A 15,708-nucleotide genomic window follows, 5' to 3' on the forward strand; every position below is an offset into this window, starting at 1 on the left:
AAAGAGTTGTCCTAAAAAATAAATAATGCATATAGAATTAATAACAGAGTTCCTCCTACATGGCTTATACTGAACAAATTTACAGTGAGTGATTATTATTTTTATATTTGCTATATAAACATAGCCTTAAATAACACAAAATATATGTCACTCATAAATAAGTTGGCTAGATAAGAAGAGATAAAAGAATCTTAGATCTTACAGGGATTTTTAAAGGTTAGCCCTAGCCTCTGAATAGGTCTGTTTTAAGACTGTCCCAGAAGGGGAGCTTTGAAAAGAAATTGCCAAAGGAGATTTCACTCTCAGCTTTTCCCAGCAATTATTCTCAGAAAGTTTGATCTAATGTTTAAATTTCCAGGAGCAGTTTAATCTCATTCCCTCTTGTGTTGTCAAGAAAGGGGGAAAAAAAATGAAAGCAATTATTCACATGCTGTCAATCCTAATGTACACTCTTTTTGTTGAAAGAATAAAGAGTTTTAAAGCCTTATTATTATCTGTTGAGGAGTGGATACTGTGATTTATTGTAGAAACCTTAAGCATTAATTCTTTATTATTTTTTAAAAGAATAATGACTATTATTTTTAGTTTTTTAAATTTGTTGTTGGCAGTATTCATGTTAATTTGCTGATCTTGTTGGTTATATTGAGATTATGGAGTAAAATGTCCTTGTTTTTTTGGAAATACACATTAAAGTATTAAGGGTGATGGGGCATCATGTCAGTAACTTACTAACAAATGATTCTAGGACATTTTTTTTTTAGTATGCTTTCAGATCCGTATGTTTGAGATTGTTCCAGAAATATTAAAATATATAAAGTTGATAAAATTTTTTTTTAACATTTTATTTATTTATTTGACAGACAGAGATCACAAGCAGGCTGAGAGGCAGGCAGAGAGAGAGAGAGAGGAGGAGGCAGGCTCCCTGCTGAGCAGAGAGCACGACGTGGGGCTCGATCCCAGCATCCTGGGATCATGACCTGAGCCAAAGGCAGAGGCTTTAACCCACTAAGCCACCCAGGCGCCCCCTAAAGTTGATAAAATTTTAAGGGGAAAATATTACCCATGATGTAATTTTCAAAAGCTTGTAATTCAGTAAGAAAAAGATATAAATAAGTCTGTTGAAAAAATAAGAATATGCTTGGGCAATTAACAGAAGAACACATCTAATAAATGGGAGAATGTGGTCAGCTTCTCTTAGAGGATGAACTAACTAGTTATTAGGGAAATATAGATAAAACAAGATAACAATTTCTCATTGAGGAGATTGGCAAAATCTAAGAGTTAAATGTTGGACAAGAGCAGAAACTCTAGTATACTGATTGTAGGAGAATGAAATTGTTCAGCCACTTCACTCAGTTTTATCAAATTGTTCTCTAAGGTTAAAACTGTGTACCTTGTGATCTTATAATTTCTCTTAGAAAAAAAATTCTCTTGGAATTTTTGTTGTATTATTATTGGTAGTAGTGATAAAGTGAAAGCAGTCTTTCCTCCAGTGGAAATAAAGTGCTATCGTTGGGTCTCTGTTTTTCAGTGAGCCTGTGCCTTTGTACCTTGAACTTCACAAGTATACTAATTATTTTTTACTCCTCCCTCGTTTGGGAGAGAATGACCAGAGTGGGCTGGAGTTGGGTATTTCCCTTCCCCAGGTCATTTAGGTTCTGATAATACCCCAGAGGGTCAGGCTCTAGTTACCTAGTCTTCCCTCAGGGCAGGCCTTGTTAAAAGAATAGAGTTTCCTGGGCGCCTGGATGGCTCAGTGGGTTAAGCCACTGCCTTGGGCTCAGGTCATGATCTCAGGGTCCTGGGATCGAGTCCCGCATCGGGCTCTCTGCTCAGCAGGGAGCCTGCTTCCCTCTTTCTCTCTCTCTGCCTGCCTCTCCGTCTACTTGTGATCTCTCTCTGTCAAATAAATAAATAAAATCTTAAAAAAAAAAAATAGAGTTTCCTGGTGTATTTCAAGATGGTTCTTTTTTTGATTCCTCCCGCTGGAGGCATGAGGGGATTTTTCTCTGATATTTACTGTGGGAACTTGGGCTCCTGGATGCAAATATAAAAATATTGTGGGCCCCCTCTGGGTACGCCTGGAGCTTTTAATGCTCAGAGTTGCCCACTTTGAGCCTCTAGCAATTCATGGGTTACAGTTCAGGTTTTCCTTCCCTCGCACTGGCTCCCAGCATCTGTTTTCTGCTAGCAAGGCTCTGCTCCCCTAGGTAGAGACCCTGTATTCGCCAGTCAATCTCTCTTATCTTGGGGGTAGTGATTTGCTATGTGTCCTCTCCTCTCTTACAGGTCCAAGAAGAGTTGTTGATTTCTCAGTCTGTTTGTCATCTTACTTGTTGTTAGGACAGAGTGGCAACTTAGAGGCTCCTCACAGTTAGAACCAGAAATGGAAGTTGCTAACTCGGATTTTTACTGCCATACCTCACTTGTTTCTTCTTTGACATTGTTAAAAGTAAGACAGCTGACCCTAAATGGAGTCACTTATGCTAAAACCCACATCACCAAACTGAGACATAACTTAATTACAGTTTCAGCCTTTCTCAGAAATGGAATTTTAAACCAGTCAATCATGAATCACTTTGTTAGTACTAGTACCAGTGAGGTCATTCTGCCCTACTGCCCTTAAAAAGAAAGTGACCTTGCCATAACCAATTTGGTTGTTGTTCTTGTTTTTGTTTTTCTAGTATAACTTCTCTGTTCCTGCTCCCTTCTACCTATAAAGATCTCTCATTTCATACAGCTCCTGAAATCTCCTTTCTATCTGCTACATTTGTTGCTGCCTGATTCATGACTCATTGAATAAAAGCCAGTAAGATCTTTAAAATTTACTCACTTGGGGACGCCTGGGTGCTCAGTTGGTTGGACGACTGCCTTTGGCTCAGGTCATGATCCCGGAGTGCTAGGATCGAGTCCCGCATCGGGCTCCCAGCTCCACGGGGAGTCTGCTTCTCTCTCTGACCTTCTCCTCGCTCATGCTCACTCTCACTGTCTCTCTCTCTCTCTCAAATAAATAAATAAAATCTTTAAAAAAATAAAATAAAATAAAATTTACTCACTTGAATTTTATTTTTTTTAACAATGTCCATATGGATCTTTCCGTAATTTCTTTAGGATATGTCTTGGCATTGAACGCTCTATATCATCTTTTTTTTTTTTTTTTCTGAGTTAGAATACATTCTCTTTTATAGGTTTACTTTAATTGTATATTTGAATATTTTTATTTTCCATTTGTTCTTTTCAGGAACTTTAATTATATGCATGTAACAACTTATTTGTTTTCCATTTCTAACATATTTTCTGTATTATATTTTAATTCTTTGAACTTTCATTTTCTATAATTTCTTCTTGATCATTATATTGTTTTGTTATTTGTAATGTGTTCTTAATCTCTGTTATGTATTTACACTAAGAATATTCCTTATAGTTACTTTGAGACTGTGGAAAACTAAGTAACTCTTAGTTTTCTAAGAGTTACTCTTTCTATTGTTTCCTTTGGGAATTTCTTTGGCAACTTAAGTTCTTCCCCCCCCCTTCCTTCCCTCTCAATCTGTGTTAGGTCCTATATTATTTGTTTCTGATTGTTACTTATCTTTGAAAGGTACTGCTGGTTGCTGAAGAATAATATAGAGATGGTTATAGGGAGAGACTAGGACAGTCTATAACTAGGATTAAGTTTGATATCTAGAGTAACCATTCACCAACTTCCTTTCTTCCATCTTGGAAACACATCTTTCCTCAAATTTTCGGTCATTCTGAGCTTAGTGTGGGTCCCTGTGAGGCCATTTAAGCAATTTTTGTGTGGAAACCTCACATTCTCTGCTTTTCTTTCCTCTTTCACCTCATTTTTACCTCTAAGAGTCTCCCAAAACTAGAGGACTATTTATTATACAGTGTAAATATAATTTTATTATTTCTCCTTTAGTTTTTCTTTGTTGTTATTCTGTAACATTAAACATTTTATTAGCTTCTTCCCTGACTCACCCATGTCTCCCCATTTTAGCTCTAAGCAAAGAATCATTGGATAGCCTGTTTAAATTTTTACAATTGATTTTAAGGACAATTTGGTTTTTGCTAATAGTCTAAGATGACAGCTGTCTGGTTCCTTCATTTTGATTTATCCTCAGCATTTGGCATACATAATCTCAAGTTTGTTGTTTTAGTTGATTTCCTTGTTTTTTGTTTTGAAGTTCATTTTTTCCTCTACTTTTTGTTCTATTTTCATTGACTGTTAAGGGAGGACTGTGGAAAAATGATTTTACTCTACTACCAGTAACTACGAATCACTCTTAAGTATTATTTTTTGAGAAACTCTTGGTTTCCTCTATCAATTTAATAAAACTTAGTTTATGACACTATTTTGTTTCTTGATTCCCTTGAAGCTAGCCGATAATGGCATCAGTTTTTCTGTTTTAATTATTCTTTCTCCTCTTCCTTTATATAGCTATTCTATGTTCAGTTGATTATTTTTATCATGTTGATCTCTTCAACAAGATGTATTTAGCTTGTGAGGATAAAAATCTTTAAGTACCAAATAAGTAAGAAAAATGAAACCTCTAGAGCTAGATGAACCAATGATTGTGATCTCATTTTTCTCTGCTTCAGTTTCTCCAAAATAAATATAAACAGAAAATAGTACTTTCTTATGTATCTACTCATATTTATTTTGAGAGTGATGGGTTGATGTGTCCCATAATTCTTTATAATAAAGTTGAGCTATGCATATTCCAGGAATTTGATCAATATTTTCAAATTTCACAAAGACACTGTATACCCTTTCTTCATTGTTATTTTACTCTGTATATGACATGTGAGCTAACTGCAGATTGTTAAAGATTACCTCTCTATTCCCTGTATGCTTTTCTTTAATAGTCTGCACAACACTGCAGATAATTTTTAAAATTAATTAGGTCTAGCTTTCAAACAGGAATTATTCATATTTTTAAAGTCAGTATTTCTCTCATAGGTGTTTCTCTCTTTTATTGCTTTCCACTGTTATCAGACTAACAACTAATAGCCACTCTTTGCTGAGGATACATGTAATTCTTTTCTAAACTTAGAATTGTTGAAAATCTATAATGAAGCAGCTTATAAACACAGCCTCTGGTTTTCTGGATTCCTTGCCCCCCTTAAAACAGAATAAATTAATCATTGATGAGCTCTTCTGCATGGCTTTAAAGCTTAATTTGGATTGGAATTGACACTTTTCTTTTTCTTTTCTTTCTTCTTTTTTTTTTTTTTAAGATTTTATTTATTTTGGAGAGAGAACACAAGTGGGAGGAGGGGCAGAGGCATAGGGGGAGAGAGAATCTCAAGCCAACTCCACACTGAGTGCAGAGCCCAATGCAGGGCTTGATCTCATGACCCTGAGATCATGACCTGAGCCAAAATCAGGAGTTGGATGCTTAACTGACTGAGCCACCCAGGTGCTCCTGGAATTTATACTTTACCACTTAAGACTAAAATTCCTTTTTTCTATATTGAAACATTTTAGACCTGCACAGATAGCTGTTTTTCTGTATTACATTCAAGAACATTCTTAGACATCATTCTTAAGAAATTTAACATTGATATATTAATATTACTTAATGTATAATCCATATTCCACATTTTCACTTATTCTCCCAAATATTCTCCCCCCCAAAATATTCTTTACAGTGTTTTTTTTTTTTTTCCCCCAACTTGAACCAATTAGGATTATGTTTTTCTATGAGTTATCTTGTCTCTTTTCTCTCCTTTAATCAAAATAATCCCAGGGCCTTTTTTGCCTTTTATGGTATTAACATGCTTGGAGAGCTCCATAATTTGAATTAATCTGGATTTAGCTGATTGTCTCTTCATGGGTATATTCAGAGTAAACAAACTGGTGAAGTGATATTGTATATTTACCATTAACATTATATCAGTAAGCACCCAAATTATGTCAGTTTGTCTCCTTACTGCTGATGCTAAAGGAAATCACCTCATTACTGTGGTATATGCCAGACTGCTTCTTATAAGAGTACTTTCTTTTCTTTGTGATTAGGAAGTGGTTTGTGGTGCATACCATAAGACCATGTGAATATCCTGTTTTCCATAATATTTCATCCAGTGTTTTAATATCCACTGGTTATCTTTCCCTCAATTAATTATTTTGCTAGGAGTTGCAAAATGGTGATTATTTTCTATCATTCTCTCTGCAATTTATTAACTGACATTCTTCTGGAAAGAGAAATTTCCATCCTTTTTATTTTTTTAAGTTTTTATTTAAATTCCATTTGGTTAACCTACAGTGTAATATTAGTTTCAGATATACAATATAGTGATTCAGTACTTGAATACAATACCCAGTGCTCATCACAAGTTCATCTTTTTTAAACATTTGAATTTCCACTATGACTCATGAATTATTTTTTAATCAGTATTTTATGATCCATTACCATCACTATCATTCAGGATGGTCAGATGTTCCCAAATCTGTTTTGGGGAAGCCCCTTCCAGTCAAGGTCCTATGTACTTTGACCAGTCTCCATTTGTCTTTGAACATTTCTTTGCTCTCTGGAACAGTATGTACCAGATATACCTTGTGCTTTCACTGCTCCAAATATGGATGACCCTTTTCCTCAATGAGCCCTGGTTTCTTTTATTGGGGAATGGTGCATGCAAATCAGAATTTGGGTGCTAGGTGTACTCATTTTATTTAGGAGTCACTGTCTCTTTACCCTTTCAGTGGACAGAGTTGAGAAATGCCTTTGATCCCATTGCATATTTGAATCTTTATTCTGTTTATGGTGAGAATCTTCATTTAGTCTATTGCAAACTACATCTAAAGTAGTCTCAGGATTGCTATGTGAGCAAAAAATCTGCTAAGTACTATTATTCTTTACAATTCTTTTTGCCCCTAAGATATATCTCACTAAAGTTAGGGTTCTGTAATTAAAAATTACCTCAATTACTTGTTTTCCCCAGTGTGGTTGTGTTATCAATTTGATACACAGTTAGTTTCATTTGTTGTGATATTTATTTGCATTTTTTAGGGTTTGCTTTTTCCATTCTCTTTAAACTTACATTTATTTTAAAATACATAAAACAGGGGTGCTTGGGTGGCTCAGTTGATTAAGCATCTGCCTTTAGTTCAGGTCAGGATCCCAGGTTTCTGGGATCGAGCCCCACATTGGGCTTCCTGCTCAGCTAGGAGCCTGCTTCTCCCTCTGCCTGAGGCTCCACCTGCTTGTGCTGTCTCTCTCTCTCTCTGTCAAATAAATAAATAAAATCTTTTTAAAAAATAAAATACATAAAACATTTATATGGCTCATAAAGACTCACCACTTCTATCTCCATTCCTTTCACCTTGTATGTCTCCTACCACTCCCACTGCCACTTTTAGAAAACTATTTTCATTAATAACTGTTTTTTGTTTTAGCTCTCCTCTGTGTATATGTGTGTGTGTATGCAGTGTGCCCAAATGTGAGATCTTATTTTCCTTCCTTTCTTAAACATAAAAGGTTTAGAATCCTTTTAATATAAAAGGGTTTTACATATTACTTATAATAAATTCTTAAAGAAGGAACTTACTTCTTTTAGCTTGGGTATGCTTTTTGTAACAAAATATTTTGTTATGTTTGATAATTTTTATTTTTCATATTTGTCACTCATATACAGGGGGACCTGGACGATCTACTATGCCAACCCCAGGAAACACTGCAGCTTTTCGTGCCTCCCTCTGGACCAATATGGAGAAACTTGTGGATCATATTTGTACTGTTTGTGGACAGGTAAATATTTTAGAGAATGAAAAGAACATTAATTATGGAGTAATGCCTTGTTATTCTAAATTGTGTGACCTTGGCCAGCTTTCTTAAAATCTCTAAGCATTCACAGTGCCTGCATTAGCTGATTATAACATATGTAGAGGCTCTAGCACAATGCCCTTTTCCTTCCCTGGCTGCTTCTAGTGTCTAAGCTTTACATTTGTTTCATTTTGAAAATACCCAGTTATGTACATTCTCCCCCTTTCTGCTGTTTTTAGGTACAACATCTACAAAAGATATTAGCCAAGAAGAGAGATCCTGTTTCTCATATTTGTTTCATTGAAGAGATAGTTAAGGTACATTTAAATATTTTTATCTCCTTATTGAAAACTACAGGAAGATATGACCAGCATTGTTTGTGTTCCTACCTTACAGAATGGCTGCATGTCAGATAGCCAAAGGAATTGTATTTCTTTTTTTTCCTTTCTTCTTTCTATTCTTTTCTTTTTTCTTTTTCTTTTTCTTTCTTTCTTTCTTTTTTTTTTTTTTTTTTTTGAGAGAGAGAGAGAGAGAGAGTGTGTGTGTGTGTGTGTGTTTGTGTGTTCAGGGTGGGAAAAAGGCAGAGGAAGAGGGAGAGAGAAAATCCCAAGCAGGATCCACATCCACTGCAGAGCCTAATGTAGGGCTTGGTCTCATGACCCTGAGATCAAGACCTGAGCAGAATCCAAGAGTCAGATGTTTAACTAAGCCATCCAGGCACCCCTGGAATTGTATTTAACAACAAAAAGCTTTCTTTATGACATATGTATAAGCACACTTGTTCTTTGAATAGATGCTACCAGTAATACTTTTTATAGACTTAATTTCTAAAATGCATAAACTAATTTCTGATTTTCCATCACATAAATTATTCATTGTAAATGTTTTTAAAAAGTTCCATTAGAGAAAATTTGGGGTAAATGAGAAATTTAATTAGTGGTCATTATAATATCTTATAAAATCTTTGCTGAAAATGATGGAATCCATTCAGTTAATTTTTCTTACAAAGCACATTGCTATATCCCATTTTTCATATTCTGAAATTCTTCCTTCTTTCATCTACCGATCCACTGGCCTCATGGGTCTTAAGAATTCCTTCCATGTATAGAAATCCAACTCTACATTGTATTCATTCATCTTGATACTTTTTAATAAGGAATAAAGAGTAATTAATTATTCTATTCATCATTTAATCCTGACACATAAGTGTTCCAAAAAAAAAAAATTCAGTAAGTTTCCAGTGTTACAGTATAGATCATTTCCTTTGTAAGTCCAAAATTTAAGCATTTTATATGTTGTGTTGTGGATCTCCAAGACCACCCCCAAGTTTGGTAATTTGCTGGGATTCAGAGCATTCAGCATATAGTTGTGCTTGTGGCAATGATTTCTTACAGTGAAAGGATATGAATTAAAACCAGCTTCATGAAAGGAAAGCTAGCAAAAGGGAAAGAGCATATAGGGGCAACCAGGTGCAGGCTTCTAAGAGTCCTCTTCCAGGACTCACAGACAGGACGCCTTTAATTCCTCCACCAACAAGTGTGTAAAATGTCCTCTAGGGAAGTTCACCTTGCACCTAGGAGTTCAGAGTTTTAGTCAGGAATCAGTTACTGCCTGGCATGTACCAAAATTTCAGACTCCCAAAAGAAAGCAGTTGTTCAACATACACCACATTATTTGTATAAACAGTTTAGGTATAGTGAGCATTCTTTTTTTTTTTTTTTTTAAAGATTTTATTTATTTATTTGACAGAGAGAGATCACAAGCAGGCAGAGAGGCAGGCAGAGAGAGAGGAGGAAGCAGGCAGAGAGGCAGGCAGAGAGAGAGGAGGAAGCAGGCTCCCTGCTGAGCAGAGAGCCCGATGCGGGGCTCGATCCCAGGACCCTGAGATCATGACCTGAGCCAAAGGCAGCAGCTTAACCCACTGAGCCACCCAGGCGCCCCTATAGTGAGCATTCTTATCAGAGAATCACGAGTATGCTCTCAAAATCCAAGTCCCAGGTACCAGCCAAGAGCCACCCTCGCAAGCAGGTGTTTCTAACTGCAGCAATCTCAGTTGTGCTGGGCAAATTCATTTTTGCATGTGTACTTACAGTAGTATATTATCCATTATATCCATTATCCAATTCCATTATTCTGTTTCATATTTGCCTTTTAATTGTATGAAAGAAACAATAAGGTGCTTTTGTCAATTGGTATAGTAATTAATTTTTTAAAAGTTTTTTTAAATTCCACTCTGTTAACATACAGTATCATGTTGATTTTAGGTGTAGATTATAGTGATGCAGCAATTCCGCACGTCTCCCAGCGCTCATTGTCAACAAGTGCACTACTTAATCCCCAGCACCTATTTCCCCATCCCCCACCCTCTTCCCCTCTGGTAACCATCAGTTTGTTCTCTGTAGAACTCTGTAGAATTCTGTTTCCTGATTCGTCTCTCTCTTTTTTTTTTCCCTTTTTTGCTCGTTTTTGTTTCATAAATACTTTATATAGGTGAAATCATACAATACTTGTCTTTCTCCAGCTTATTTTGTTTAGCATTATATTCTCTAGCAAAAGGCAAGATTTCATTCTTTTTTATGGCTGTCGTTTGCACCACACCTTTTTTCCTGGTGTCTTTATCTGGTTTTGAGATCAGGGTAATGCTGGCTTCAAAAAATGAATTTGGAAGTTTTCCCTCTTTTTCTATTTTTTGGAATAGTTTGAGAAAAATAAGTATTAACTCTTCTTTACATGTTTGGTAGAATTTGCTTGTGAAGCCATCTGTTCCTGGACTTTTGTTTGTTGTGAGCTTTTAAGTTACTGAGGCAATTTCTTAGCAGGTTATCAGTCTGTTCAATTTTTCTATTTCTTTGTGTTTCAGTTTTGGTATTTTATGTTTCTAGAAATTTATCCATTTCTTCCATGTTGTCCAATATATTGGCATATAGTTTTTCATAATATTCTCTTATAACTGACTGTATTTCTGTGGTGTTTCTTGTTATTTCTCCTCTCTCATTTGTGATTTTATTTATTTGCATACTCTTCTTTTTTCTTTCTTTCTTTCTTTCTTTCTTTCCTTCTTTCTTTCTTTCAGAGAGAGTGCATATGTGGGGAGAGGGAGAAAGAGAGAGGGAGAATCTTAAGCAGACTCCATGCCCAGCACAGAGCCCTACCCAGGGCTTGATCTCACAACCCTGAGATCATGACCTGAGCGGAAATCAGGAGTCTGATGCTCAATCAGTTGAGCCACCCAGGCATCGCTCTCTTTTTTGTCTTGGTAGGTCTGGCTAGAGGTTTATCAATTTTCTTGATTTTTTTTTTTTTTTTCCGAAGAACCAGCCCTGGTTTCATTGATTTGTTTGTTTCCTGTATCATTTATTTCTTGTCTAACCTGTATTATTTCTTTCCTTCTGCTGGTTTCAGATTTTGTTTGTTGTTCTTTTCCTACCTCCTTCAGGTGCAATGTTAGGTTGCATATTTGAGATTTTTCTTGCTTCTTGAGCTAGTCTTGTATTGCTATATACTTCCCTCCTAGAACCACTTTTGCTACATCCCAGAGGTTTTGAATCATTGTGTTTTCATTTTCATTTGTTTCCATGTACTTTTTTATTTCTTTTGTTTTGTGGCTGACTCATTCATTGTGTAGTAGCCATTATTAACCTCTGTGTGTTTGTGCATTTTCCAGATTTTTTTCTTGTGTTTGATTTACTAGTTTCATAGCTTTGTGGTCAGAAAAGATGCATAGTATGACTTTGATCTTTTTTAATTTGTTGAGACTGGTTTTGTGAGCTAATATGTGATCTCTTCTGGAGAATGTTCTTTGTGCATCTGAAAAGAATGTGTATTCTGCTGTTTTAGGATGGAATGTTCTGCATGTATCTCTTAACTCCATCTGGTCCAATGTGTCATTCAAAGCCATTTTTTCTTTGTTGATCTACAGTTTAGATGATCTATTGATGTAAGTGTAGTGTTAAAGTCCCCTACTGTTACCATTTTATTATCTGTCAGTTCCTTATGTTTGTTATTAACTGTCTTATGTATTTGGGTACGTAAATACTTACAATGTTATATCTTCTTGTTGGATTGTCCCCTTTATGATTATATAGTATCCTTCTTTGTCTTTTGTTACAGACTGTTTTAAAGTCTATTTTGTTCAATACAATTATTGCTGCTCCAACTTTCTTTGGAAATCTATTTCATGATAGAAGTTTCTCTATGCTACAGGTGTCTTTAGGTCTAAAGTGAGTCTCTTGTAAGCCTGTATAGATGAGTCTTATTTTTTGTTTTTGTTTTTATTTTTATTTTTTTTAAGAGACGGAGAGGGAAAGAGGTGGTGGTGCAGAGGGAAAGAGAGAATTCCAACCCAGCCTGGAACCTGAATGATGTCATATTTCACACTCTTTTATTTTGTAAGTTCCTTGACATATTTTTACAAAAATATTTATTTTTACTGTTTTTGTGTTTCCTACCATCATACTGATAGACTCTCCTTTAATATTTCTTGCTTGCTTGGCTTAGTGGTCATGAATTCCACTAGTCTTTGTTTGTCTGGGAAAATTTTTTATTTCCCCTTCTATTCTGAATGATAACCTTGCTGGATAGTGTATTATTGGCTGCAAGTTTTTTCCATTCAGCACTTTGAATAGCCAGTCGCTTCTGCCTTGGAAAGTTTCTGCTGAAAAATCCCCTGATAGTCTTATGGATTTCCCTTTTATGTAATTGTGTTCTTTTGTCTTGCTCCTTTTAACGTTTTTTCTTTACTGTATTTTGACATTTTAATTGTAACATGTCTTTGTATGAATCTGCTTTTCTTGATTTTATTGCGGGATTCTCTCTGCCTCCTGGTTCTGGATATTTGTTTTCCTCCTCAGATTAGGGTAGTTTTCAGCTATTATCTCTTCAGATAAACTTTGTGCCCCCTTTTCTTTGTTGTCTTCTTCTGGGACTCCTATAATGTGACTATTACTCTTTGATAGAGTCACTGAGTTCCCTGAGTCTATTCTAATTTTCCATCATTCTTTTTTCTCTCTTTTATTCATCTTGATTTCTTTCCAATACTCTGTCTCCTAGATCACTGATCTGTTCCTCTGTTTCTTCCAGCCTGCTATTCATTCTTGTCAAGTGTGTTTCTCATTTTGTTTATTGAGCTCTTTATCTTTGCTATGATATTCCTTATCTCTGTGTTAAGGGTCTCACTCATGTCTTTCACTTTTTTCTCAAATCCAGTGAATAGTCTTACAGCCATTACTCTAAATTCTCTATTAAGCATATCCATTCTGCTTAAATCTCTGGATATGCATGGCCTTGTCCTGATTTTTCATTTGGGATAAATTTCTCTGTCTTCTCAATTTGTCTAAATCTCTGTGTCCATTTCTGTGTGTTAGGAAAGTCAGTTATGTCTCCTATTCCTGAAGGTAATGACCTTATGAAGAAGAGGTCCTATACTGCCCTGCTGTGTAGTGTCGTCTGTTCCTCAAGGCATGGCACTTCCAGCAGTGTCTTCACTGTGTGCTGCATGTGATCAGCTGTTGTGTCCTGGCTGCTTTATCATTCAGGCCAGTCGTCTACAGAGGCTATCTTTGCCTGTTGTGGGCAGTGTTTGGTTCCTGGCCTGAACGTGACACATTTTACGTAGGTGTCCTCTGGTCTGCTTGTGACATGAGACCTTTTGGCACTGCTGCTGGAACGGAGACTCTGCAAAACTCTCAGGTTGGGAGATGTGGTGTTGGCAGGGGTTTGGGCTTGTTTTCTGGGGAAGAAGTCTTGCCTCTATGGCTGAAGCAAGTGTGACTAGGAGGGACAGTTCCACTGGAGTGGGAGGGGGGCCAGCTTGGTGTAAGGAAGTTACATAAGGAGTATGGGCATTGCACTATTCCCCCAGGTGGCCCTGTGCTTATGTTTAGGGATGCTGGAGGAAAATGGTGCCAACCAGTTCCTTTGTTCCTGGTAAGGTCTCTCCATGAATGCTGCCTCTCTGGGACAAGTTCTGAGATGAGCAGATAACCTACCCACTCCATGCCCTAGGTACTCTTCAGGTCACTGTTTCCATGCTGTATGTCCACACGTTGTTTACCTGCCGCCTTTTCAAGAGCAGCTCCAATGCCTCCAAACTCTCCCCAAGCCATGCCTACTGGTGTTCAGAACTCCGGGTTTAAGCCCTGCTGGCTGTAAGAACTCATGAAAGTCAGCCCTTCTAGCTCTCCAGACCAATTGCTATGGAGATTCAGTTTCCACTTGTACTCCCCTGGGTGCTATTCTGTCTCTTGCCTTTCTCCACAATGACAGCTCCCTTTCCACCCCAGTGGCCACAGTCAGTTTCTCTTCCAAACTGTGTCTCCACACTTTCTACCTTCTTTAATGTGACCTCTTCTCTACCTTTAGTTGTTTCGCCAATCTTCAGGTCTATTTCTGGGGTATTTAGAATGATTTGATAGGTATCTATTTGTATACATGGTACAAGGAGAGCCTAGGGTCCTCCTATTCTCTTGCCATTTTCCCCTCTCTTGTTTTTTGAGAGGGACTTAAATTTTTTTTGCAAGAACTCAAGAAATTTGGCTCCCCTTGCTTTTCTAGCCAGTTGTTATGGGGATTCATATAGTATAATGCATAGTTATTAATCTCCCTTGTGTAGTTATTAATTTTTTACCTTTAGTGGTGGAATGAATGTGAATTAAGAATAAAAACACCGTTCTTTCCTATTTAAAAATATACTCATACACAACACACATTTCCAGTATAGTCATTTGTTCTTTTATGGTTATAGGTAAGCAAATGCACATGCAGTGTTATCATTCATTTCTTCTAATTTTGGTTGCCTTTCTACCCAAATTAGTTTATTCTTTGTTAGAGTGGCTTGATTTCAAGCTTTTTCTAGGTAATCCTTTGTATATGTTTTTACTGCTTTTTGATAGTTTATATTCTACTAACAACATAAAAACAATTATATGAAACCATTATATTTAAGGGAATCTGAAGAAAAAAACAGAAATAGGAATAGTGCCATTTAAAGATGCTTATGTTTCTGATATTATTTTTTTCTCACATTATTATATTAAAGTTTCTACACAGAAACTCATATATAAATTCTTATCAATTATTATTATGAATAAACTGGCAACTTCTGTGGTCCAGATTTTAAAAGCATGTGAATTACTACCAATTATCAAGGATTATTAGAAACAGGGATATATGCTTTCATTTTAGTCAATCTTTACATTAACTCACAAGATTTCTTACTGAATTAAGAATAAAACCAAGAAAGACTGATTTTTCAAACACTGTTCTTTCCTATTTAAAAATATACTCATATAGGGGCGCCTGTGTGGCTCAGTGGGTTAAGCCTCTACCTTCAGCTCGGGTCATGGTCTCAGGGTCCTGGGATCGAGTCCCGCATGGGGCTCTCTGCTCAGCAGGGAGCCTGCTTCCCTTCCTCTCTCTCTCTCTGCCTGCTTCTCTGCCTACTTGTGATCTCTATCAAATAAATAAATAAAATCTTAAAATATATACATATATACATATATACATATATATATATATATATATATATACTCATATACAATACACATTTCCAGTATAGTTATTTGTTCTTTTATGGCAGTGTTTATGAAAAAAAATTAACTTCCTCTTGGGATTCAGTGTACTCATGTATATTCAAAAAAGATCAGTCTTTTGTGAAAAGTCCAAAGTAACTTTTGATCCTAAATACTTGGGATTTCCAGGGCAAGAGAAAAATAAAAAACAAAACAAAATAAAAGCCCTCTAAATACCTGTTACATATTGCAGAAATAGCACGTAAACTTCACTGTATTTACTATAATTTCTTGAGTTTTTTCCTCTATTGCAAAGTTATGAACAGATACTTTTGCTAATTATATAACTACCATGTAAGAACATTATTATTCTAGTGAAAATAATTATTAATGGCAACAGAATCTTTGTAGAAAGTGCAGGATTTCTAGTGTGA

At 36.0% G+C, this 15,708-nt stretch overlaps 1 protein-coding gene across 1 annotated transcript in view; it reads left to right on the forward strand.

Annotated features, from left to right (window-relative positions):
* The window catches only part of COG5 (component of oligomeric golgi complex 5), a 282,131-nt gene that overhangs the window by 158,399 nt on the left and 108,024 nt on the right, over positions 1-15,708 (forward strand). The window contains exons 9-10 of the mRNA XM_047694095.1: positions 7,639-7,751; positions 8,006-8,083. Of these exons, the coding sequence (XP_047550051.1) occupies positions 7,639-7,751; positions 8,006-8,083 (191 nt within the window). The remainder of the gene's footprint in view (positions 1-7,638; positions 7,752-8,005; positions 8,084-15,708) is intronic.

This window comes from Lutra lutra, chromosome 11, assembly GCF_902655055.1.
Source record: "Lutra lutra chromosome 11, mLutLut1.2, whole genome shotgun sequence".
In the NCBI taxonomy this organism is placed as follows: Eukaryota; Metazoa; Chordata; class Mammalia; order Carnivora; family Mustelidae; genus Lutra; species Lutra lutra.